Source organism: Conger conger, chromosome 14 (assembly GCF_963514075.1).
Source record: "Conger conger chromosome 14, fConCon1.1, whole genome shotgun sequence".
NCBI lineage: Eukaryota > Metazoa > Chordata > Actinopteri > Anguilliformes > Congridae > Conger > Conger conger.
The window spans coordinates 32,313,405-32,340,775 of NC_083773.1; the positions used below are offsets into that span (position 1 = coordinate 32,313,405).

Below are 27,371 nucleotides of genomic sequence, written 5' to 3' on the forward strand. Positions count from 1 at the left end.
CAGAAGCACACAAACACACTCACACACACTCCCAGGCACGCACAAACACACACTCTGTCATGAGGACTTCTTCTGGTTTCTATCGGTGGTGGTGATGGTGGTCAGAGTATTGTTCCACTCCGAAGCCAACCGCTCTTCCGATTGGCTGGAGAACTCTGGAGTATGGAGAGTGAGGGGAACTGACAAAAGCCCTCTGGCCTCGGGTGACAGCGTCCGAGAGACAACCCAGCACTTCCCTCTCTTTCTCTCCCTCCTCCCTTTCTCCCGGTAAGCTCTGTTCATTCCACCCACCATCTCTCATCTCTCTCTCCTCCCTCTTTCCGTCTCTGTCTGCCTCTCGCTCCGTCTTGTGAGTGGCAGGCGTGTGTAGGTTTAATCTGTGGGGAGGAGGAGGGATTTGCGCGCGCGCGCGTGTGTGTGCGCGCGCCCTCGCGTCAGCGCGTGTTTTCTGATCGGGGCAGAAGCGCTGAAGCGCCCAGGCGTCTCCCCTCCTCTGTGCGCGTGTGCGTTTACGCAGACATGCACTCACGGATCCCCCTCAGTGCCGCTCGCTAGCAGGGCAGAGCGTTCTCTCCCGCTCTGTGCGCGCCGCTCGGATCAGCAGCTGGGACTCGGCCCCTCAGGGAGCAGTGGGGGAACACCGCCGGGAGGTCAGCGGGGCGCTCCGGGGAGATGGTAGAGAGACAGGGAGGAGCAGGAGAGCGAACACAACGCTCGCGCGGATAGTTCGCCTCTGTGTGCACGCCGGCTTTGTAGCGGGGGGTATCACTGTCTCCAAACACTCGAGATACACAGGGGCGTCTGGCCCCAAACCGGACAGGTGGAGCCGCAGACTGCAAGTTGAGCTTCATCTCTCCCGACTCCAGGGGGGGTGTCCCGGCCTCAGCTGTGAGGGGACCAGGAGTTTCAGCCATCAGGAGGACCTCTTTCTCTCAGACTCGACGGCTTTCCCCAGGTGGGAAGCGGCCCCTCTCGTACTTTCTCCTCACGCGTGCGGCCGGCCGTAGCGGCCCTCAGCCGCCATGCAGGTCTCGTTCGTTTGCACGGACCACCGCGCCGTCAGCCGGAGCACGGAGGACCGGCTGAACCGGCAGAACGCCAACAGCCCCGGCACCGGCACGCGGAGCAAGTTCAGGACCGTCGCCATGGTGGCCCGCAGCCTCGGACAGCTGTCCCTCCAGAGCCAGCCCTCCTCCAGCGACCAGAGCATTCGCACCGGCATGAAGTATAGGTAGGGCACAGAGTTTAATACGCCACCAGTTTGGGCATAGAGAGGTCTTCATTAAGTAGCACAGTAGGTTTGGGCATAGAGAGGTCTTCATTAAATAGCACAGTATATTTGGGCATAGAGAGGTCTTCATTAAGTAGCACAGTATATTTGGGCATAGAGAGGTCTTCATTAAGTAGTACAGTAGGTTTGGGCATAGAAAGGTCTTCATTAAGTAGCACAGTAGGTTTGGGCTTTGAGAGGTCTTCATTAAGCAGCACATTTTGTTTGGGCATAGAGAGGTCTTCATTAAATAGCACAGTATATTTGGGCATAGAGAGGTCTTCATTAAGTAGCACAGTATATTTGGGCATAGAGAGGTCTTCATTAAGTAGTACAGTAGGTTTGGGCATAGAAAGGTCTTCATTAAGTAGCACAGTAGGTTTGGGCATAGAGAGGTCTTCATTAAGTAGCACAGTAGGTTTGGGCATAGAGAGGTCTTCATTAAGTAGCTCAGACGGTCTGGACATAGAGAGGTCTTCATTTAAGTATCTGTGGGCATATAGAGGTATTTGGAGGTACTACATAGGGTGTGGGTTTAGAGATGTCTTCATGAAGTAGCACAGTCGGTCTGGATTTATGGAGGCATTCATGAAGTACCACATATGGTGTGGGCATATAGAGGTCTTTTTGAAGTACTACTTACTGTAGGGGCTGAAGTTAGAGCAGTGCCCTGAGAGACGTCTTCATTAAGTGTCTTCATCTTCATCTTCATTAAGTGTTGCCGTAGGTTTTGGGCTCAGGTCTTCATTGTGTCATCAAGTAGATGATCTAGGTCTTCGTTTGATGTGCTGATATATTGAATAGGCAGAATTGTACATTGTTTGATTCAAAAGAATATATTCTACTTGGAATTATAAATTATTATAATTGTAAGAGTGAGGAGATTTATAATCAAATACAGCATGAGATATTGGAACAAGGTATTTTATAGTTTAATACTATTTGAGGCAAAGAAAGGAGGTCTGCATTTCAGGCAGTACTGTGTATGATGAGACCAAAGTGGACACACTGTAGCTATTCTTAGGAGTGCGGGCTTTGATTGATTGATCAGCATCTCTTCTTTCCGTAGACATTTTCCATCCGCACACTCATAGTCTATCGCTCTCTCTCTCTCTCTCTCTCTCTCTCTCTCTCTCACTCACTCACTCACTCACTCACTCACTCACTCACTCACTCACTCACTCACTCACTCACACTCACACTCACACTCACACACACACACACACTTTGTCTACATATGTCTTCAGATATAAAGACTTGAAGCTGGACATTATTATTATAAGAAGCTGGAGTCTTATAATATGTGCTTTCTCTTGGCGTAGTGATCATTTGGAAGGAGCGCTGTACAGTTTTCACTGAAGCTCAGAACTCCGAGTCCCAGTATGGAGCATATAACGTACCCTCTGATGGTTTGCCTGTGGGTGTGTGTCTGCATGGGAGGGCACAGGGTGTGATGTACAGATTTAGTGCTGGTGTAAATCTGCTGCCCTGGGAAGCTCTGGTGTGTTACTGAGGACAGGGGGAGGTGAGTGGACAGACTGCCCCTACACCAGGGAGAGACGGAGGCACCCCCCCCCAGAATCCTCACGTCTAAAGAAGAGCTTGACATGAAAACGCCACTCCGTTCTGGAATGTGAATGCGGCTCAGCGAAGACATAGGCAGTGCTCCAGACCGTCGTCTCTCCGGTGATGAAGAGTCAGACTAGTACAGACCTGCTTCTGTATAGCATCTAGGGGGCCCATTCTGCACTGCACTCTCGTTTACAATACAGTGGAGTCGATTTGCTGTGTCTGTTTAGTCTGTTTGTCCAAGGCTGTACCCATCACCCGTATGCCGTATTTTCTAATGTATTACTTGTTTGTTCTTTGTTTTGTCTCGTTTCATGAGTTTAATTAGTTTTCTGTTTTTGTTATCCCTCCCTCTCTGAGGCTTCAGCAAATATTTTTTGTAAATTGTAAATAAAAATAAAGTTGACCTTCCAAGACGGGGGTGTTGGCAGGAAAGGGAAAAAATCCAATAAGGGAGAGTCGGTACTGCAATGCAGACCTGTACACTACAGCAGTGTGACTGCAGGGCAGAGTAAGTCCTGCGGTGCTAGAACAATCCCTTACAGTAACAACTTACAGTAGTCCTGCACTACAGACCCACTCCTCTATAGTGTGAGTCAGTCCTGCACTACAGACCCACTTCTCAATAGTGTGTCAGTGCTGCATTACAGACCCACTTCTCAATAGTGTGAGTCAGTGCTGCACTACTGACCCACTCCTTTATAGTGAGTCAGTGCTGCAGTACAGACCCACTCTTTTATAGTGTGAGTCAGTGCTGCAGTACTGACCCACTCTTTTATAGTGTGAGTCAGTGCTGCAGTACTGACCCACTCTTTTATAGTGTGAGTCAGTGCTGCAGTACAGACCCGCTCCTTTATAGTGTGTCAGTGCTGCACTACTGACCCACTCTTTTATAGTGTGAGTCAGTGCTGCAGTACTGACCCACTCTTTTATAGTGTGAGTCAGTGCTGCAGTACAGACCCACTCTTTTATAGTGTGAGTCAGTGCTGCACTGCAGACCCACTCGCAAAGTAAGATAGTCGGTGTTGTTCTGCAGGCTTGCTCTGGGCCCTGCCTTGTTGAGGTCCACTGTGTATACAGCCCATGGGCTTTGCTTGCAGAGGGAGGCTGCAGAAGTGGTTGCCATGTTCTGCTCTCACCTGAGTGAATTGTTTTTACTGTACATCAATCATTTCTGTATGAGCCCCGAGCATTGCATCAGAGCTGCAGTTTAGGCCTGTCCAGAAGAGTCTCGTCACAGATTGGCAACCTGAGCGCGCCCGCCTCTCCACGTGTGATTACAGAGCAGCTTTATGCTGCTAATGGTCCTCGGGATTACGTTGTGCGCATGATGTTTTAATGTTGGCTCTAATTTATAACAGCCGTTCTGCCAAGACAGATGGCGCTTAAATCCAAGTATCAGCAAGGCAGTGATCTACTGACAGTAAACTAGTATTGATGATTCCATTAGGATTTCATGTGAGCCCTCCACACACACATCCTGCTCAGTACAGGAGACCAGATGACATAATGTTTAGTCTGGTCCACCAGCGGCTGTGAAATTTGCATGGGGGCATTGCGCAAGCGGCCACGCATTTGACTGAGGTTCAGTTCTATGTCGGTCGTGGGGAGAGACCGTTCGCGCACCCACGCTTGCACTGGGATCACTTCATTAATGGCTCAAGTCCTCCTTGACAGGAGAGGATATGAGGTAAAGTTGAACTGAGGACGTTTAATGGCTTTTCCGTAGGTTATCATCGAGCCGGTTCTGCAGTCGTGCGTTGATATTGGGTGAGACTCCTCTGGTAGATTGTGGGTGGTATCTTGAGAGCTTCTGAAATAAGTGCCTTTAGATGTGTCATAGTGCATTTATGTAATAAACAGTCTACGCCTGCCATATACTATACACTGCACATGCACACGGGCACTGGGTCTGATTCTGCCCAATAGAGTCGCATTAAAACGGGATGTGACACTGTCACACCTGCAGCCAGAGTTGCACATGCAGTGATTCTCCTGCATGGAAAGGCCGGTCTTCTCAAAGACAGTTATTTGTGTACAATTTGTACTTGTAAAGACCTTTTTTGGTGTTGTTGTTTATCACAGCCAGAGAGCTGCCGCAGAGCTGGCATTTAATACTTTATTACAAGTACTATCCATGTTCTTTCGGTCTGGTGTTGCGTGAGTGTTAGCTTTGCCTTGATTAGTTAATCCTTCACATTTCCTCTCCAGTAGCTTTAAGCAAACAGCTGGTCATCAGCCTCCTCCTTATTAACTGGGCCGAATGACCCGAAATGATGTTTACGGCACATTAGTGTGATATTTTGGAATTAATTTGACGCGACTTTAAATAGATACTTTGGTTTGATGTTGCGGTAATGGAAGGCTCTGTGGGCTGTTTCACCATCTTTATTTTAGTGAAGCAAATAAACGAATGAATTAAGCCGGCTCCTGCCAAAAATAGGTGGTTGGCTTTCGCCCTGCCTCACGACAAAGCTTCCCAGCACTGAAGCAAAGCCTTGATTTATTTATGGACCCTGATGCCTCCATTGCCTCCGCATTAGCTTTTTCCACCGTTTCTGCCCTGCCTTGAAATACGTCAGTTCAATGCCCACCCTGACAGTCAGTCTACCAGCCCGCGTTCACTAAACCCAGCCGAGGCGCTGTCTATGATACGGAGAATCGGCTACAACTCTTACTCCAACAAAGGCTCTGCACTAACCCAGCTGAAGTACGTTCAGCAGCACAGCTTTCTGCTGTCTTTTCAGTTGTATTGGTGGCCAAGCATTAATATGACCAGATATTTGCATGGATACCACAGGTCTTCATGTCAGTTGGCTAACGTAGCCCAGTGTTGCATTTTACATGGAGGCTGTTTTATATGGTGCAGGTAACGTTGAATATGCTTGTTCTGCATTGTAATTGCTAAAGCTTTATAATATACACCGATCAGCCACAACATTAAAACCACTGACAGGTGAAGTGAATAACATTGGTCCTCTTGTTACAATGGCACCTGTCAAGGGGTGGGATGTATTAGGCTGCGAGTTGAACAGTCAGTTCTTGAAGTTGATGTGTTGGAAGCGGGTAGAATGGGCAACGTAAGGATCTGAGCGAGTTTGACAAGGGCCAAACTGTGATGGCTAGTTTTGGCGGCACGATGGTGACCTACACAATATTAGGCAGGTGCTTTTAATGTTGTGACTGAACGGTGTACGTCGGTGAATAAGTGCGTCTGTCGCATACGTTCTTAATGCTATTATTCATGTATTATTATTTAATTCTTCTTAACCCTACCTCATTCATAATTGCTATGCATAATTTATCTAAGGACTGAAGTTTGTACTGAGGGGGAAGGAGTAGGGGAAGCAAGCGATTAGTACTTTTTATTCATTCAGTGTCACCGGGACAATTTCAGTGGGAAACGCCTGAAGTCTGAAATCTGCCCTCTCTTTTCTTTTTTGTGCTGGGGTTCAGTTTCACTGCTTAAGAGAAATCTGAATTATGATTAAAGTACTATAAGGCTTAGAGTGCTCATAAGACTGTTGTACAATGTGTCTTCCTGTGCTTTAAAGTAAAAGTAAAAAAATGCATTTTTAATGATGTGTAATGCTTTGCTTAATAATTTATGAATCATCTATAACTGCACCATAGTCTAATGTTACCCAGGGGTTCCAAAATTTAGAATTTCCCCCCATAATGCTTTGCACGCATTCACTGTAGAACAGCAGAAAAGCTGGCTTGCAAATATCCTCGCAATAACTGGCAAGGCTGCTTTCTTAGCCATTCACATTACCATCAACTCTTCCACTAGCCATATGGTACAGTAGCCCTAGAACAATATGTAGTTAGCTAAGTGAATTAACTTGCTGGCTGTTACTTGCCAATGGAGATGAGTGCAACTATCTCCAAGGTATCATTATGAGCTCGGTAAGACAGTTAGACAGTGTTATCTAAAATTGGGTCATCTGGCTCAAAATAATTGTAACCCCAGTTGTTAGGACTGGCCGTTTGTTTACCCCCTGTGTCCTGTTGAACACTAAAATAGTCACTGCTGATGTCACTGTTGCACCAGAAGTCCATGCGCTACTGTCCAGTGTGTTTGTCCTCCAGTCAGCACTGGTCTGAATTTGACAGGGCCCTTCCCACTGCGTACTGAGAGCGGGTGCTCCAATGCCCTTACCCCCTCTATGACTGCACGTTAACTGAAGCTCCTTACCCGTATCTTCATGATCGTATGCATTGCACTGCTGCCACACAATTGGCTGATTAGATAATCGCATGAAGAAGTAGGTATAATACTGTAAAAATGTTCCTCATAAAGTGCTTGGTGAGTGTCCATATATATACATATATATGTATATAAATATACATGCATGCATACACACACACACACACACACACACACACACACACATATGGAGTGTTGCAGTCATGCGTCCACGCTCCAGACAAAATGGAGATGGCCTACATCCCCCATTTAGGGTTGGGTACGAGAACGATCACTCCTCCGAGGGTCAGGCACTCCTAAACCGGACAAGGGACAGCGTTTGACCCCGGCGGCCGTCCCGCTTGTCTCCGTAATGAGAGGCGGTGCGGAGCATCAGGGAGATTGGCTCAACATGCAGTATTCATTCAACAGGTGAAATATTCAGCACGCCGCCGTGTTGCCGGGCGGGGTTTACAAGCTGGGAAAACGAGCACGCGAAAGTTAAACCTTGCGGCGGGAACGCGGAGTCCTCCTCTTACCACGGCGTGCGCCAAGCGCCTCCGATCCGGGGGACGCTCGTGAGCCAGTCTTTGAACACGCCGGTCTGACTCATCGCACGAGGGCGAAAGGAAGAGATGTGCATGTATGAAGACGAATGCGTTCTCTGTTGTGGGGTGAAGGGCCCCCCAAGACTGCCTGAACGCAGTGGTGCTGACTGTGGAGCACAAAACAACTGTATAGCATCTGGAATCTCTGCAGAGAGCTTATTAGGGCCTTTTTTGAATATATGCAGTAATGCGTTTTGTAAAAATATACAGTAACACCCTCTGCAAAGACCAGAGCTCTGATATGGAGATGTTCGATGGCTGAGCAGGAACATGCAGGGTTCGTGTTGAGCGCTGGTTCTGAGCGTGGGAGGCCTGTTGGTGGGCTAATGCTGTGCTGCTTGGTATTGTGTTGCTGAATGTGCTCATCAGCCAGCCTTGGTAATAAACAGGGCTCTAATCTCTAAACCCAGGACGCTTTGCTCTTCCTGTCTGAGGCATCCACCACGACAGCCATCCAGGCTGTGGGCCAACGGCTACCAGAAGGAGCCAGCTCCACACCACAGAGGTGCACACGCACGGTCACAAGCTCACACGTTTTCCTTCTGTCCATTTAGTGCAATGTTGCATTTCCTATGTCTGTGCTGAGCTCCGTGCGAAGGGGAGGGTGTGGTTGTCAGGACTATCTTCCTCCGAGATTAAAACCATCATGGGGAGGATTATGTGTTCCTCCGTAATCCAGTGTGATTGCATATCCCACCGAATGCCTACACTTGTTCCTCCCTCCCAACATATTTCCATGCATGCACTCACAGACATCAGGCTCGATACAGTACCTGGGATCTTCTCTCCTGGCTTCAGGTTGAAGTCTCACCCTCTCCTGATGTTGGTTGAATAGACACAGATGATGTTGCTGAACAGATCCATATGGGGTCATATCTGCACACCCATAGTCTTGGAGTGTGATTGGCTGCATAGTGCCCAGACTGCTGCAGGATGTGGGGCTAGCGATTTGCTCATGAATGCCACAGAGGACAGTGATTGGCTCCTGGGAGGTGTGCAGTCCGATGATTGGATCGTTCTGGCCTGACTAAATACAGGCGTTACCTCCCGGTGTGTCCCTCTCTCTCGCTCCTCCTGCTCTGCGCCCAGACATCTCCCCAACCCTTAATGTGCCTCATCTTCTCCTACCCCCACCTCCTGTTTCACCCCAGCCCACGCCCTGTCCTGGTCCTCTCGGGTGCTATCGTTCCCTAGACTCATGCTCTTCAGGAGGGGCGGTGGGGTGCAGCCCATGACTGGGGCTGTTGGCTAAAGGCTGAGCGTTTCTCTCAGGCCCTGGCTGCTCCCCAGGGCTCAGAGGCTCGCCTTCTTTCGAGAACGAGCACTTGAGCTGCAGCGTATGAGGCTCGACACTAATCATGAATTAAACAGGGTCCCCTCAACCCGGTGCACTGAAACGATGGTGAAGGGAGTCTACATCGCACATGATGCAGAGCTAATCCCCATTCTGTATCCTCTTTTCACAGAAACCTTGGGAAGTCTGGGCTGAGGGTGTCATGTCTCGGACTGGGTGAGTAAATTATGGATGCAAGGTCTGGCAGTGAATCTCATTCTGCTTTCTTCGGTCTTGGGTTGTGTCGTAGGGAAAGGAGACCTGGAGCCTGAGAGATTTGCAGCAAAGTCTACCGTTTAGAATGCTATGAAAGCTCGGAGTTAATGCTACGTGTTAATGTTGTGCGTCGAGCCACACAGCAAAATGTCCTCTCCGATCTGTCTTCTCAGGGACGTGGGTGACCTTCGGTGGGCAGATCACAGACGAGGTATGGCAGGCTGAGTGTGTGTCCACCCTGTCCCTTCCCTGTTCTTCAGCTTCTTTACACAACTCTGATTCATATCATCGGACATGCAGTCGTGATTTAAAGAAAAAAAACTCACTTTACTCATACTTCTAGTTCTCTCCTCTTTCTTGATTTTCTCATCTTCATGTCCTCTGACACATTGTCTACTGGGGGGGAAAGGGGGCGATTTCTAAGACAAATAAGACGCACCATAAGCAGCATTAGCACAAAAAGCCATGGCCAAGTTTCACAAGACTTTCAGAATGACAATTTAATTGAACATGTTGAAAAAGTGCTTAAAGGTACAATAAAGAGATAATTTCATACTTCTAACAGTCAAGAGAGCAACAAACACCATCAAACCACAACACTGTTTATTCCCCCCTCTTCTCTGTCAACATGCTGACGTTCTTTTGTTTTCAATGAAAGGAAGGGATTTACAATAGTCTTGTAACAATGTTTTAACATAAAAATCTTGCCTATTGTATCTTTAAGTCCTTCAAATGAATGAATGACCTGATTGAAGAGATGAATAAATGTTGTTTGATGTTTTGATGCAAAGGTTACAGTTTCGGCTGGTTTAAACAGGCAAATAAAGGTTTGTAAGAAGCACACCCTCTCTCCCCCTCATTCTGCTCCAGATGGCAGAGCAGTTGTTGACGCTGGCCTATGAGAACGGGATCAATCTGTTTGACACGGCTGAGGTCTACGCGGCCGGGAAGTGAGTGTCCCCGCGATCGCACCGAACTGCACGTTACGGACTCTGACCGTACACGCATTTGGATGTCAGACATTTGTCGCTGTGCTTGGCCTGACCCCTCGCTAGCTGGAGAACTCTCACAAAGGGGCAGGGATGGAAGGTGCTAATCCGGTCCGCTGATGTTTGGACGCCGCTCCAGAAGCTTAACCTCTGTACGGGGAAATGAATGACTTGCGACATTACAGCTCTCATGTAAAGATTCCTGTTTACAAGTGAAGATTAAGTACCCCTTGCAGATTAAGGACTCCCACGTGTGATCTGTGGAGTGATCCCTTAATGACAATCGCCCAGACTGACGGTGAAGAAAACCACTTTCGCCACGCTAGTGCGGTATAATTGGGAAACTCTTCCGATTACTTTTAGTCTGTAACCAGACGCACCACATGCTTTTGTCCACTTCAGCTCTAAACTGTTGAAGGGATATTTAAACTCCACGCCTTTTAATGTATAACGCCCTTCAGTTTTTAACACAAACCATGGAAAGAAAATTACTCCTGCATGTATCGAAACAGAGATTTTCTTTTTCTGTTCGGCAGCGTTTTGTCCGAGTTTTCGAGAATCCCATTCTAACCGGAGCAAACACTGCCTATTTTAGGCTGGATTCCCATGTCCTCTGCAGAAGGCACTCGTACTATAACTGCTGCTGCGGTTTCCTGTACAAACCCAGGGCTATAGTGCGCAGTCTCTCTGTGTCTGCCCCATCTCCTCATCTCCGCTGGCTAAAAGCATCCAACGTGGTTTTTTTCCACTAATGGGGGTGAAAGGATGCGTTCATGGGGAAGACATCGGCATCAGGGCGGTGGAGGAGCAGCTGCTGCCGTGAGGCTTTATTCAGCGTTCACTCAGAAGGGCAGTAGACCCCCCCCCCCCCCCCTCCCGTCAGTTAGCGCAGAGGTGACATTCCAGGGTCAGTGGCTTGCTCCGTGCAAAGAACTGGGAGTCCCTGCAGATCGCACAGAACAAAGTGGGATGGTTACCGTGGGGAGTGGACTGGAGTCCTTGGTCGTGTCGTGATTGGTCAGTGGATTTGATCCTGCACTGTGAGTGGACTCTGGCGAGTGCAGTCAGTCCCCCCTGCTGCGATGAGCTGGAAGCCTCTGCAGTACCCCGCCGTCACCATAGCCAGAGAGCAGTCTGTCAGGAGGGGCTATGACACTTTTAATTGGAGCATTTGCACTCAATTTCTCGCACTTTGTCATTTTGGGAATGGACCGTCAAGGGTATATTCTTATTTTTGGAATGCTAGGAACTGCCCAGTGATGTAAAACAAAGAGGTTTTCCCCCTAAATGCTGTGTGGCATCAGGTTCCCTAGCCTCAACCTCACATTTCCTCAGTTAAACGGAGGCCTGACCTGTGCTGCACTAGGCATGGTAGGCCACCAGTGCAGAAAATGTGAATGTTTTGTGTTTTTAATGAGTGAGTTAAAAGCTCATACTAACACACTGTGCTTTCTCTCGCCGCTCTTTCTCTCTTCCCCTCCCCCAGAGCAGAGGTGGTGCTGGGAAATGTCATAAAGAAGAAAGGATGGAGGTAGTTTTTTTATTAAAGATGGCCTTTCATTTCCTCTCTTATCTCTCACTTTCACGGGCCCGAGTTGCCAGGCGGGAGACCGGAAGCATAGAAGCCGGGAAGGGCTAGACGCTTCTGTAGATTACAGACAGCGGGACGGCGTGTCTGTGTGTTTGGGGGGGGGGGGGGGGTGGAGGGGTTTAATATTAATATTTACTATCAGAATGGCCGTTTTGCTTTGATATACAATACGGTGCTTTTCTTTGTTTTGCAGGCGTTCCAGTCTGGTGATCACAACTAAGATTTTCTGGGGTGGAAAGTATGTGGTTTTATTTCTTCGCGTGCATCTCTGCGCTTGATTGGGAGTGTGTGCGAGTGTCCGTTTGTGTGTGGGCCAGGATGCGTGCGATAATAACAGTAAAGAGCCTCTGGTATCAGCACGCTAATTATTACACCCCACTGCTGTCCTATTTTAAATATTCCTGCTCTAACTGTGCTCCGACCACGTGGATCTTTTTCTTTTATAGCCGTTGCGTGACAGAGTGGGTGGGCTCTCGAATATCGCTGATTTGGTCACGGCGTATGAGAGTGGATTTTCTGAATTGAATTTTGCTTCTCTTAGACATAGTGTGACCGACAGTGTTCAGTACTGAGTGTTCCTGTTTTAACCATGGTGTGAGAGTAAATGTTCCATGTTCAGTGTCACTGTTTTAGCCCTGGTTGTGGGAGTGAATGTGTTGAATATTATAGATGTTCAGTGCTGAATATTATTGCTGTTGCTGTGGTGTGATTAAACCGATGTTCTGTTTTGAATATTGCAGAGAGCATTGCTCATGGTTTGAAAGAGTGGATATTGTCGTTTTATAGCCGATTTCGTCTTGGTGTCACATTGGATATTCTGTGTTGAATCTGGCCACCAGAGCAGCAGTGTGACTAACGGGATGTTCTGTGATTACCTTCCAGAGCAGAGACAGAAAGAGGACTGTCCAGGAAGCATATCATAGAAGGTAAGGCATCATCCAAGTGGGGTTTGGACTCTATTCTATGGGGTCCTGGCCCGATCCTCTGAGGAAGGATGGGTAATGCCAATGAGAACCAATGAAAAACCACGCTGTAAGGCCTGGCTATGTTCAAGAGCCAATGTGCTGTGTTTCTCAGGTCTCAAGGCGTCACTGGAGAGACTACAGTTGGAGTATGTGGACGTGGTCTTCGCCAACCGACCAGACCCCAACACGCCCATGGAAGGTACTGTGAGCTTTCCCTTCTCTGTCCACGCTGTCTGTCTCTGTCTCGAAGGGTGTTTCAGTGCTCTCCTCCACCCGTCTCCCTCTCCTCCACCTGTCTCCCTCTCCTCCACCTATCTCTCTCCTCCAACTGTCTCTCTTCTCCACCAGTTTCCCCAGATTCACTGTCCTGTGTTTGGCTCTGAGAAGTAGGCTGAGAGTAGTGAAGACAGAGGGAAGAGTACTATATTTGTACTATATGTGCACACACACACACACACACACACACACACACACCTCAGTCTCAGTGCTCTTGTACTGGTTGCTCAGAAAGACAGAGGCATATGACTGGGTCTAACTGAGCTAAGCTTAGCGCTGCGCTTTGAACATGTAATATTAATGCATGACTGAGCACACATCTGTGTTTCTGCCATGGAGTGGGAAACATTGGCCCTTTAACATTGAGCATCATGCAAATGGGTCATATTGGTATTGGTTTGTCAACCCCTGCCCTGCATTCTTCTTTTGTTTTTTATCATTCCCATTTGTTTTGTATTTTTGTGGGTTTTTTGTTTTGTTTTGTTTTGTTTTTTTTACAGTCATTTGGAAATTGAAGCGCATATGTGTTCTATTTTAAAGTAAATTGAGAATTGTGAATTCAGTAACTATACATATACAAAATATCCTTCATTGCACACAAAATCTGTCTGGGCCAATCCAGAATGTTAACAAAAGGTGAATTAATGTCACAAACGAAAGTGTACTGTCCCTCCCTGGAAGTTAATTGCTTTTGCTTCAATGGAGAGCAATAATATGCATCCCTTAAAAGTGAGATTAGAATGCAGTGCAGTGCATCACAGTGTAGTGGAACAGCAGGGACCGCACAGTGAACCTGGTCTGTCTCTAGTCTGCACTGTTCCTGTCAGAGTCACTCTATCCTTTATGGGGAGACATTGGCTCAGGAGGTAAGAGCAGTCGTCTGGCAGTCGGAGGGTTGCCGGTTTGATCCCGCCCTGGGTGTGTCGAAGTGTCCCTGAGCAAGACACCTAACCCCTAAATGTTCTTGACGAGCTGGTTGGTGCCTTGCAAGGCAGCCAATCGCCGTCGGTGTGTGAGTGTGTATGAATGGGTGAATGAGAAGCATCAATTTGGATGAAGGCGCTATATAATATACCAACCTGTTACCATTTACCATTCTATCCCCCCTTTTCACCTTTAAAAGGCACAGAATTGCCAATATCCCACACTATTTTTATTAAGTCCACAGCAACTGCATATTTCTGGAAACAGTGGCTTTGGGAAATTCTGCCATCTGTTTGGTTTTTCTTAGCTCACAACCTGAGGGCAAAACGCTCGTCTTTCATTATTTCTCTGGTTTGCACTTTGTTTTCCCATATCTTTATGCCTCTCCATCTCCTTTTCCCCTCTGCCTCTCCCGCACTTTCCCCCCTCTCTCTCTCTCTCTCTCTCTCTCTCTCTCTCTCTCTCTCTCTCTCTCTCTCTCTCTCTCTCTCTCTCTCTCTCTCTCTCTCTCTCTCTCTCTCTCTCACTCTCTCTCTCTCTCTCTCTGCACTGTGCAGCTGGCTCAGCCCCCTGTGGTCCTCAGGGCAGCTGCTGTGACCCGTCAGTGGTCCATGTACAGTAGAAAAGAGCAGCTTTAGCCTCCCAAAGGAATATTTCTTCACCATTTTATAACTATATAAAACTATAACTATATAAAATCAATCTATTTTCAAGAACTTTCTTCCCTCCACCACCCCCCCCCCCCCCCCCCTCCAATCTTGGTGTCTCTGTTTTGATTGGCAGAGACGGTGCGGGCGATGACGCACGTGATCAATCAGGGAATGGCCATGTACTGGGGGACGTCCCGCTGGAGCCCCATGGAGATCATGGTGAGGCCGTCGCCCCTGTCCCTCACACGGACCACAGTGCAGCTAAGCCTGCTTAGGAGTCTGTCCTTAAATGAGATACGGGTGTTCACAGTCACGCTACTTGGGGATTAAGAGGCAAGATATTTTGATTTGAGTGTGCCCTCCGAACATCCAGTTCACCGACTTCTGTGAGGAGACTTCCTGTTCCCGAAGTGAATTACGAGACAGGACGGACTGAAGGCTCTGCGACCCTTTTGCTCTTTAGTTCTGGGTTCAGCGCAGAGTGCAAATCCCGCTGTATTATCTGGGATTACAAGCTTGATAATCAGTGGTGGCTTAGCTGGGACTGTGTAAGGATGAAAGATCTTCTACGGGGAAAAGCCGGATAATGCAATTTCCAAGCAGACATCATCCCCCCGTAGCGTAGTAGGGACACGTTGCCCGACAGCGCTGTCGCAGGGAAGGTGAACGGGGGGGAATGACACTCTGTCCCGCTGTCCCCTGTGTGTCCTGCAGGAAGCATACTCCGTGGCGCGGCAGTTCAACCAGATCCCCCCGATCTGCGAGCAGGCCGAGTACCACATGTTCCAGAGGGAGAAGGTGGAGGTGCAGCTGCCCGAGCTCTTCCACAAGATCGGTGAGTGGGCTCCCCCTGCAGGCCGGGAGGAGGGAGCGCGCCCACATGGCGGTGACGCTGACCCTCTGCTCCGTCCCCCGTCCCCCCTCAGGTGTGGGCGCCATGACGTGGTCGCCGCTGGCCTGCGGGATCATCTCAGGGAAATACGACAGTGGGGTGCCGCCCTACTCCCGCGCCTCTCTGAAGGTACACCAGACCCTTCTGCCTCCGCGTCAGCCTGTCCTCCACTTCAGCCTGTCCTCCACCAGTCTCTCTCTCCTCCACCTGTCTCCCTCTCCTCCACCTGTCTCTCTCTCCTCCACCTGTCTCTCTCTCCTCCACCTGTCTCCCTCTCCTCCACCTGTCTCCCTCTCCTCTACCTGTCTCCCTCTCCTCTACCTGTCTCTCTCTCCTCCACCAGTCTCCCTCTCCTCCACCAGTCTCCCTCTCCTCCACCAGTCTCCCTCTCCTCCACCTGTCTCTCTCTCCTCCACCAGTCTCTCTCCTCCACCTGTCTCTCTCCTCCACCTGTCTCCCTCTCCTCCACCCGTCTCCCTCTCCTCCACCCGTCTCCCTCTCCTCCACCCGTCTCCCTCTCCTCCACCCGTCACCCTCTCCTCCACCTGTCTCCCCCTCTCCCTCTCCTCTACCTGTCTCCCTCTCCTCCACCAGTCTCCCTCTCCTCTACCTGTCTCCCCCTCTCCCTCTCCTCCACCTTTTTCCCCCTCTTGGGATTCTTCCCCTCTCCCCCTTTTGTTGTTGGTGATTCTCGTGTTAACTCTCTTTCGTGTCTCCTAGGTTTCTGTCCCATAGGTGTGTGTCTCCCCACCTCTGAGGCTGTGCGTGCTGCTTCAAATCTCAGGGACCTTAAGCACACTGCGCACACAAACATAAACACAAACATGCATACACACCTCACCCCACTCACTCACACACACTCACACACACGCACACACAAACACACCCCACTTACGCAAATACACACACACACACACACACACACCCCACAAACGCAAATACACACACACCCCACTCACTCACACACACGCACACACAAACACACATGTACAACCCACTCACACAAATACACACACACACACACACACAAACAAACCCCACTCACGCAAATGCACACACACACACACACACACACACACACACACACACACATGCACACATGCACATTTTCTAAAGAGCATTATTTTCAAAAGAGCACATTAATGCATAGACACTCCCACAGGCATTGCACATAAACAGCCACGTAGAATCACACACACATGCACTTCTAATACATATAGTACACAGACAAGCACGCACACACACTTGCACAATCCTGTGTCGTTCCCCATCCTTCTTTGACTGCCTTTCATTGCTGGTATCGTGTGTGTTCTCTTTCCCTACAATTATGCTTGTTGTGAGGTCATTCTGTTTTGAAAATATATGCACACTGTGTATATACTCGTGTAAAAATCATCAGCTTTATGTCTTTGTCTGGAGAACGTGGGTTAACTTTTAATCAAGACCAAAAGGAAATTAATATGCGTGTGTCATTGATCTGAATTTTGGTCAGATTTAAACTGCAGTTATCTTTTGTCTTTTACAGCCCTAATGAGCTTTTACACTGACATTCTGTGTTGCATGAAAATGCTTTTTGAAGAAGGGCTGGTATTATTGTTTCAATAATACGACTATAGCATACATAGAATTTGGCCCATTTGGTCTTCCTCTATGATAGAGAGGTTATGCTTTATAAAATGAGACACATAAGACGTGTAAAATGACAACAAATGTTGAAGGTTTCATTTTGAAAAGGAATATGTATTTTCGAACGCAATGTTAACGTGGTGAGAATTTGTAGCGACGTCTGTGTGGCTCCTGTGTGTGTGTGTGAGAGAGAGAGAGAGAGGGCTGTTTGAGCTGTAGTGAAGGGAATCGCCTGTTTAAAAATGGCCCCACTCACACAAGCGCTGCCTGCCAGGGAGAGCTCATCTTCTCTGCCACATAAATACTGTTATAGTGTCATTAATTCTGACTGAATGAAATTAGCTTTTCCTCCATTTTTCTCCCATCATAGATCTTTCTTCTTGTTATTTTTGTATGTTTAATTTTGTAATTTTTATGTTTATCATATCTTTATATATATTTTTTTTACTGAAGAATTGAGAATACTAATTATATGTTGATAAGATAAGATCAATTTTAGAGTAAGCGCAGATAAATGAGAGGGTTGAGTGTGTGTTTATTTGAGAGTAAGCACAGATAAAAGAGAGGGTTGAGTGTGTGTTTATTTGTTGAGAGTTAGAGCAGATGAATGAGAGGGTTCAGTGTGTGTTCTTTTGACAGTAAGCGCAGATAAATGAGAGGGTTGAGTGTGTGTTTATTTGTTGAGAGTTAGAACAGATAAATGAGAGGGTTGAGTGTGTGTTTATTTGTTGAGAGTTAGAACAGATAAAAGAGAGGGTTGAGTGTGTTTATTTGTTGACAGTTAGAACAGATAAATGAGGGGGTTGAGTGTGTGTTTATTTGTTGAGAGTAAGCACAGATAAATGAGAGGGTTGAGTGTGTGTTCATTTGACAGTAAGCGCAGATAAATGAGGGTTGAGTGTGTGTTTATTTGTTGAGAGTAAGCACAGATAAATGAGAGGGTTGAGTGTGTGTTTATTTGTTGAGAGTTAGAGCAGATAAATGAGAGGGTTGAGTGTGTGTTTATTTGAGAGTAAGCACAGATAAAAGAGAGGGTTGAGTGTGTGTTTATTTGTTGAGAGTAAGCGCAGATAAATGAGAGGGTTGAGTGTGTGTTTATTTGTTGAGAGTTGGAGCAGATAAAAGAGAGGGTAGAGAGTGTTTATTTGACAGTAAGAGCAGATAAAAGAGAGGGTAGAGAGTGTGTTTATTTGACAGTAAGAGCAGATAAAAGAGAGGGTAGAGAGTGTTTATTTGTTGAGAATAAGAGCAGATAGATAAAAGAGAGGGTTGAGTGTGTTTATTTGAGAATAAGAGCAGATAGATAAATGAGAGGGTAGAGAGTGTGTTTATTTGAGAGTAAGCGCAGATAAAAGAGAGGGTTGAGTGTGTTTACTTGAGAATAAGAGCAGATAGATAAAAGAGAGGGTTGAGTGTGTTTATTTGAGAATAAGAGCAGATAGATAAAAGAGAGGGTTGAGTGTGTTTATTTGACAGTAAGCGCAGATAAAAGAGAGGGTAGAGAGTGTGTTTATTTATGTGGCGGGGGAGCTGCAGCCTCCCTGCGTGTGGGAGCGTGGGCCGTGTGGGGGCCGGTCTTTGAGCAGGCGTGCTGTGTGTCCGACAGGGCTACCAGTGGTTGAAGGATAAGATTCTGAGCGAGGAGGGCCGGCGCCAGCAGGCGAAGCTGAAAGAGCTGCAGGTGATCGCGGAGCGACTGGGCTGCACCCTGCCCCAGCTCGCCATCGGTACGCCCCGCGCTGCCGCTCTCTCTCTCTGTCCGTCTGTCCGTCCGTCCCGTCCGTCACGCTCAGCCCCGCGCTCCTCGGCTGGGAGCCGATAGGTAGCAGGAAGCTTGTCGCAGCGTTACAGTGTGTCAAGACACCAAAGAGCCGCTTGTTAACTGCGTAGAGTCCAGCTGACTCCCAATACATGGGCCACAGGGAATTATGGGTAAATGGCGTCCATCCTTTATGGTCCCCTGAGCGAGCAGGGTGCAGGAGGTGCTCTGTAATATGCTTGCTCCAGAGTGCAGGAATAAAGACTGGGTTTACACCAAGGCATCAGGTCATGACATTAATGTAGATACACCTTGTGTAGGTAGGTAGGTAGGTAGGTAGGTAGGTAGGTAGGTAGGTAGTACACTGCCACACCCCTTAATGCAAACCCACATGAGCACGCACACATTCACACACTCCCTTCAGATTCATATGCTGCCTCCCCCTGGCTGTCATTGGGAACGCATCACTCTCGATGGAACCACCACGGTGTGACTGGACATCCTGGTGACCTGATAAATGTGTATCCATGTTTGCAGTAGGACACCCTTTTTTGTGAAGATGAATATGTTGTGTTGTGTGTGTGTGTGTGTATGTGTGTGTGTGTGTGTGTGTGTGTGTGTGTGTGTGTTTTTGCGCGAGTGGGGCGGTGTGTTTGGTGTGCGGTGCTTCGGTGTGGGGGGGGGGGGTGGGCTATGATAACCGTTTTTCCCAGGAGGCATCATTGCTGTGTGCTGGTCTCCCTCAGCGTGGTGTCTGCGGAACGAGGGGGTGAGCTCAGTACTGCTGGGAGCCTCAAACACTGACCAGCTGATGGAGAACATAGGAGCCATACAGGTGAGACCACGGCGTGCGTTTCCACTGAGTGTACAAGGGTACTCCTGTCCGTCTCTAGCTTAAACAGGCCTTACAAGTCATTTGTTTAGACGTGCCCTGCCCTTTAAACATGCCAAACAAAGAAACTGATTTGTTGGCTAGATACAGGGTAAATATGATCTGGTCCCGCTCCTCGTCGAGGGAGTGCGAATTTCTGTTGGGAGGGTAATCCCAACCTCACCATGGAAACCTGTGCAATTAATGTGGGCTGCCTGCACAACAATAAGAGTTATAATGATCATAATAACAATATGCACAAAATAACATATGCAAGCAAGCGGGTTCCAAGCACACAAAGGCAATATTGAACCACTTAACAAGAGGCCAATTAGTGCCCTGTACCACTGTGCCAAGGTTTATAAGTCTCATTCTGTGGTTAGACTGAAACTGCAGACAGAGGAAAATGGATAATAGCTTTTCCAAAATGGAGGCAAAACCACAAGGTTGGTAACATAAAAGGTACAGATCCATGTTCCAGATGAGGATATTGATTAGTACAGTACACTTTCCATCTCTGAAAGTTTATGAATTTATTAAGAAATACTGTACTCTATCAGCCAAGACTGTACTTTTAAGTTTGACTCGTGAGTGCTAGTATAGCAACCAAATTTTATCAATTGACATTGAACCGGATTAATCTGCATTTGTGTGATAAGCAATGATCACACTGGTATTTATTGGCTCTGTTTTCATCCATATTTAAATTAATCTAAATCCTGTGAGAGTTTCATACAGCTCGGTCTACAGAGGCTGTGCACCAACTTTCTTGTAAATCGGTCCATTTTTGCAGGAGAAGAAGCATTTTAAGTGTTTTTCCAAATTTATCCTAAATTCCTAATATGGCAGACATTGTAAACTTGTTCTCTAGGCAGACATGTATGGGGATACAAATCTCATGACAGCTGTGCAAACCGTAAGAAATAAGCTTGCACTTCCAGCACTTGCAGTGCTTTGGCCCCTAAAACAAAAGGTAACAACAACCACTCCAGTAATTCAGAAATCAACAGGAGGGAAGCGATGTGTAAAAGAGGTGTGTTGGCAGGACAGATTTGAAATATAAATGCCCTGTGCGTTTCCTCCGCTTCCTTTTATAAGCACAACTCATACATCATAAATAAAGCAGGTGTGCTTGTTTCCGTTTAGAGGACCTATTCGGAAATATACGCAGTTCAGAGGCCATTGCCTCTCATGAGACGGAAGATCTGGGGCAGCAGTGTAGTGTAACGGTTCGAGAACCGGGCTCGTAACTCCCAACATTACAGGCGCAGTGCCTGTAATCTAGGTGGGGCACTGGTGCTGTCTCTTTGAATTAAGCTACTGAACCTGAATAGCTTTGGAAAATATCCATCTGCGTGAATGGATGTACTGTATGTAAAGAATTGAAAAATGTGTGAGAATATGATGTGTGAAATGTGAATATAAAAAGTAAACCCAAACGGAATTGGCCGTAAATTTGGCTCGGAAATAAAATAGTGTTGCCATTTCAGCTCAGGCTATATATGGTAATGTGCTTGTGTAGTTTATTGTCTGAGCTAATGATGTCAGGGAGAGGGGAAGCACTCACTCGGCCAGATAACACACTGGCGCTTAATAGGATTTTAACCACAATCACAATAGTTCTATGTGCATTCCCTTCGCTTTGTTTGGCCTGGAGTAAATTCTGTCTTTTCTCTCCCTCACCCCCTCGCTCTCTCTCTCTCTCTCTCTCTCTCTCTCTCTCTTTCTCTCTCGGGGGTAGTCGTGGGTTGTGTGATTTTTCTCTGTTTGTTTTCGCCATTATGCGTTTGACATTTGCGGTATTAAATGTTTCATCAGCACCAGGACCGCACTCATAACGTCGGTTCAGACACCGTGTCCCTCCAGGCTTGCACCGCTCTCTCACAGCCAGGGAAGACGGCCGCTTTTGAAACGCAGCTCTGCTTTTCTCACGCAGGTCCTGCCCAAGCTGTCGTCCTCCATCGTGCACGAGGTGGACAGCATCCTGGGGAACAAGCCCTACAGTAAAAAGGACTACCGGTCCTAACCGGGGGCCCCAGGGACCGGGATTGTGGAGCCGGACGCGGCCGGGTTTTTGCCTGTCGTTATGTTTGCTTGAGCTTTAGTTTTTTTTTACCGATAGAAACTGGCACACGAGGCGAGCAGAGGCTCTGCCCTGTAGGGGGGGGGGATCCTTTTGAATTACTGTACACACCAGGGAGAGTCCGAGTCGAACCCGCAGCTCCGAGACCCGCCAGAAGAGCAGGGTGTGCGGGGGGAGAGAGGGGGGTCTTGTGCACGAGTACTTAAATCGGCAGTTCGTGCAATTCAGCAGAAACACGTTTTGAAACGAGAAGAAAAATTACTAAAAGACAAAACGAACAAAAAAAAAAAAAGCACACGCTTGCTTGCCCGTCAAAATATTCTTGTTTTATTTATTTAGTGTTTTTTTTTTTATACTGAATGCATATAAACAAAAGTATTATCAATATGAGCGTTTGATATGATCTGTTGCATTTGCACCATTGTAACTTACTCAGTTTAGGTTTGGTTCGTTGGCGGCTGAAAGCTGTGGGCAGCTTTTTCTCGAATGGTAGTTTGTGTCCGTGGGTGAATTGGGGAAATGGCCTCCTGCAATAGTCTATCCAGCTATTTCTCAGAATGCACATCCAGAAGGCCTTTTTACCAATTCAAATAATTACCATATGACCAAAGTTAGCTTTCTTTCCATTAAACTGGTCTGCACTGAGCTGTCCTGAGTGAGCATGTGCTGAGATGTATTGAGCTGAAAATGTACTGGCCAGTAAAGCCGGAGATAATGTTAGCACAACTCGGTGCTAAGAAGGGTTATCACAAACCTTGTTCACGCTACCCGACATAGTCCTGTTACAGGTTTGCCTGGTCACATTATGGTTTTAACTGCCAACCCCAGAGCCCCGCACAGGTCTACCCTAGACCATGTTCTGTTACTGATTAACACAGTCTGACCTGCTCCCATTACACTTTTAGGGGAACTGTGGGAAGGGTGGGAAGGGGGTCACAGTTTCCCCGGTCTTGTTTGGGGTTTAACTGTTGGACCTGGTCCCGTTACGGGTTAATCTGATTAGACCTGATCATGTTATGGGTTTACCTGTTGAGTCTGGTCTGTGCTTTATCAGTGTTCATCAAAGTATCCTATTGGGGAGGTGTTTAATATGGCATATTAATAAGGAATCTGAATATCACACATTCTGGCCAATAGGAGCACAGCACAAGAGTCAGCTGCTTGTGGTTAAGGGAAGCGTAGGCTGGTTGTCAGCAGCTCAGGGATTGGAACAGAGTTGTGTGCGTGTGCGGCTTACGGAAGCCATCTCGCTACCATACAGAGTGACATGTCACCTGGCTCAATCCAAAGACTGACATCTCCGTGTTCCTCACATCTGGGTTCAACCATTCATTTATTCATTTACACCATGTCCAATCTTATCCATCCTTATATACATATATATGCATTATATATGTGTATATATAAACACAGGTATTGTATACAAAATATACATATAAGTGCAAAAGTTGTGTACCCCTTTCTTCATTCTGTAAAGTTAATTTCTTTTTTATGGTCCTTCAGGGTTGTCTTTGTAATTTCTCTTAGAGACCGGAGCATCTGTCTTATGATGCGTGTATGTTTGTGTGTACACAGAGAGATGTAAATGTATGTATATCTCCACATGTGCAACACATTCATCCATAGTTAATTCCATGAATCTCGCTCATGAGGCAGGCATTTGACCAAAGGAAGTGTTTGCAACGTTTTTTTCCCCACTGCAGTCAGTGTGCATGTGTATGCTTGTGTGTGTGCCCTTGCATGCATCTGTGTGTGTGTGTCCGCACATGTGTGTATGTCCATGTGTGTATGTGCTTCACATTGCTCTTTCGGCAGTCAGAGCCCATGGTAGATCACTAATGCAGGAATACACACATTCTATATCGGATAAATACAGGAATACGTCTATACACACACTATATCACACACACACACACACACGCTATATCACACAAACGCAGGAATACACACACACATACACACCCACACACGCTATATCACATAAATGCAGGAATACACACACACACCCACACACGCTATATCACATAAATGCAGGAATACACACATACACACACACACACACACACACACACACACACACTAAGACATTCATATATGCAGGTTTGCATTAATTCACGCACACATACCCTTCATGCAGTTTCCAGATTTCAGAAATGAGCTGGGATGTAAAAACTGGATAGTGGATTGGTGGGTTTAAATTTGCACACTAACAAATATGTGAGCGATATGTTGGCCGTTCCGTGAAAGAGATTACTATATTTACGTATTCCAAACGGGCAAAACGGACATCAGTATTCCAAGAGTATTCACCCTTGTTTTTCTGCATTTTCCATTTCATACAAGAATATTGCACTGATTTAACAGGCCTTAATGAAAAGATGTGACTGTCCAAACTAGTTTTCATTCAGTTTAATCAGGTTGAGTGCTAATATTGCTTCCAGTTACTTCTCTTAGTGCAGAGTGAATGATTCAGTTCAAAGATATTTAGCATGACTGTGGCCTGGTTATAAGAGTATTAATTCTACTGAGTTAGTTTGATTTTCAGTAATTTTAGGCTATATTTATTAGCTGCAAATGAATATAAGAAATTTGAAGTCTTTCTGCTGCAAAATCTAGTTTTGTTATTCAGCTTTTTTCTTCAATCATATTTGTATTTGAACATATCAGAAGGGTGAGGAGAATGGTTTTGGAAGATTTCTGTGTCAAAATTCATGTCACACTTACAGCACCATGCTGCTCTACCAGTATGGACAGGGAGGTAGGAGACGAGGGGACGGCACGTCTCACAGGCTATCCGGCAGATGCTATACCTGTGTTCATAACGTTGTTAGCTGTCTGGTCTCTGGTTCCCCCGTCTGGCCACTGTGGGTAGTGCAGTACCGCAGCCGCAGTGCTGTTGCCCAGCATGCGGCGTTGAGGGCTGGACACCCGCATTGATGAAGCTGTGCGACTGATCCAAACTCCAGTTTAGGTTTCCTGTGGCCTCTGGCTCCCCCTTCTGGCCAAAGAGAACAGCGCTGTGAAATGCATCCCAGCTGCATGGAGCTCCACAACGTGCGTCCACCTCGAAGCGACGTGGCCCACACTCTTTGCTCTGTACATAAATTAAATCAACCGCAAATACAAAAACCTTTGGGGTAAAAAAATATATATATCTAAAAAGTTTTTATAACGCCCAGCATGTTTGCCGAAATCACTTTTGAGGAGGACGCCTTTCCACGAAGATTTAACCGGGTGTTTCTACCGTCAATCTATGCATGAGTATTCCATCACAATAAGCAGTTTCTGTTCTTATACCGTGTGCTGCACAGTGAGAATATATAACAGCACAGAACAGCCACACGACATACACAGAGATCCATAGTATGTATTGATTCTATTAATATAGTTCTTCCCTACCTCCGTGTTTGTTGGCCTGAGACGGCTCTGCTGTACAGCACGTACACAGTGCGAGTGCACGTTCCCAGTCGTTACTTTGGCACAGACGTGGCAGGCTCTGAAGTTGAATGGAAAACCTGCAGCAACTGTGCGCTGTAAACACTATATCGGTGCCCGAGGCGGGAGTGTCAGTCCCATCGCCTAGTGCTTGGTGAACTCATGCATACGTGTGCCCGCGTGTATGTGTGTTTACTGCGTGTGCATATTAACATAATGTACATATGTGTGTGCCCGCGCGTGTGACTCCATAGCAGTCCATTGTAGTGTTCTATGTTGACACTTTGGTGAAGCTTACCTGAAGGAGTCTAGCACAAGGATCGAGGCTTTTTCACTGGCTTTTCATTTCGCTGTGAAGTATCATGGTTCTTTGCGTTTTACACCTGAAAGTCAGTCCTCTAGACAGATATGGAAATATACATAAACATATCTTTATTTTTATCTTGAGGGCCTCTTGTCAGTGTGCAGAAATGTCTGTAGTGTAATGTGTGAGGGTGTGTGTGGAGTAATGGATGTGTTCAGTCTGAACACTTTCCATGTACCTCACAGCAATGGCAACGCTGTTATTTGGGATCAACTTGAGCCTGTGGGAAATTTCTCTACTGTGTGTGTGTGTGTGTGTGTGTACATGTACTCTGTTCAGTTCAAATGTAAAGTCTGGAGTCAGTTATGAATTTAAACGGTTGGACAGTCCCCCCCCCCCCCCACTCATTAGTCAGCATGTTTAGTTGTGTGTAATACGCATCTTTTTTTCTTTTTAAAACAGATCAATGCACCACAAATAATGTTTGCTTTAAGGGTTTTCAGTTTGCTGAATGCTTAGTGTTAAATGTAACCTTGACATTAAGAGGTATCTACTCTCTCATGGTCGGTAGCTACAGCTCTGATGGTGCAGGCCTGTAGTGTTTCCACACTGTGACTTGGCTTGCACGGGGACTGGTAGTTCTGTATTGCGTGAGGCCAATAAATGAACCAATCAGACCTTGGCTGTAGACCAGCAGAATCATAGGCAATAGAGTTTTACAGTTTTATTTTTGTAACATGCTGCATTTTATTGGGTTTGTAATAAGGTGACGATGACAAAAGGAAATGATCTGATGATATTGTACATGCCTTCAGACTAATTCTCTTAAAATGCTTACCGCTGCAGGCTACATATTTCACTCTTTTAGGTACCTGATGGAGTGTCACAATAGCTTCTGAATGTACATAGTTTGATCTCTGTATATAATAACGGCTGTGATCACTTCTGCCCGTTTAATTTTTAGGACTATTTTCATTGGCAGGCATTGCTAACTGCATTCTGCTTGAACCTGAGCATACTACATATGTACAGCTTCTGTATTTATGACATGAAAATTAAAGTTATGAAGAAGTGACTTTCATGGAGTTCTGCCTGGTCTTTCACTTTCACACTTCAATCAGTGATGGTCAAATGTTACATGTTTATTTTAATCATTCACTTCAGGATGGGGGGCGGGGGTGTAATTGTGGGCTCTACTGCTTTTGTATTTATGTGTTTATGAAATTAATTCTCAGCTCAGGAATGATGGCAGTATCCCACCTGCGATTCACATACTATATTACCTTAGTGACAGGCCCCGTTCCCAAAGCATTATGCTACACTGCTGCAGATTTTAATTACATACTGTAAATATTGTCCAAAATATCAGCATGTTGTTGAAGCAACTGCAAGAATCCTTACAAATTTTAATTGGCATACACAATTAAAAGCCACATTTACATAAATGATGTAATCATTTGCATAATGCATTAGCAACCTGACTGCCAACTGCTCATATATGGCCAGCATTGGGACGATGTCTGCTTGATCAGTTTAGCGCAGGGATGTCAAACTCAATTCCCAGGGGGCCGCCCTCCAGGACTGGAGTTTGACACCTGTGGTCTAGAGTGTTCGGCTAATGTTGAGTGGAATTGTGCCATGAACCTACCCAAAGCAGTGACATGTTCCACCAATATACATGAGCTTGTTGGGATGTTTGCCATTAGGTATCCTGTGTTTTTGAGTGCTGCTGTAGATGAGTGTGTTTTTCAGCCTGTACCACGCAATCAGCCACAGTCACTGGACCAAGTCAGCACAGGTACACACGCTGACCCAGGAACA

At 46.7% G+C, this 27,371-nt stretch overlaps 1 protein-coding gene across 7 annotated transcripts in view; it reads left to right on the plus strand.

Annotated features, from left to right (window-relative positions):
- Window positions 1-26,625, plus strand: part of kcnab2a (potassium voltage-gated channel subfamily A regulatory beta subunit 2a) — a 72,026-nt gene extending 45,401 nt beyond the window's left edge. For 6 of the 7 annotated variants that reach the window (XM_061219254.1, XM_061219256.1, XM_061219255.1 and 3 more), the window contains 13 exons: window positions 9,103-9,146; window positions 9,359-9,396; window positions 10,056-10,135; window positions 11,661-11,705; window positions 11,959-12,003; window positions 12,648-12,691; window positions 12,843-12,929; window positions 14,714-14,799; window positions 15,295-15,415; window positions 15,507-15,601; window positions 18,705-18,825; window positions 19,604-19,692; window positions 21,665-26,625. In XM_061219254.1, coding sequence (XP_061075238.1) covers window positions 9,103-9,146; window positions 9,359-9,396; window positions 10,056-10,135; window positions 11,661-11,705; window positions 11,959-12,003; window positions 12,648-12,691; window positions 12,843-12,929; window positions 14,714-14,799; window positions 15,295-15,415; window positions 15,507-15,601; window positions 18,705-18,825; window positions 19,604-19,692; window positions 21,665-21,754 — 985 coding nt within the window. In that variant the 3' untranslated portion in view covers window positions 21,755-26,625. Of the gene's footprint in view, window positions 1-1,022; window positions 1,232-9,102; window positions 9,147-9,358; window positions 9,397-10,055; window positions 10,136-11,660; window positions 11,706-11,958; window positions 12,004-12,647; window positions 12,692-12,842; window positions 12,930-14,713; window positions 14,800-15,294; window positions 15,416-15,506; window positions 15,602-18,704; window positions 18,826-19,603; window positions 19,693-21,664 lie in introns of those variants that run through there. The other variant, XM_061219253.1, reaches the window with a different exon arrangement.
- The last annotated feature ends 746 nt before the right edge of the window (window positions 26,626-27,371 follow it).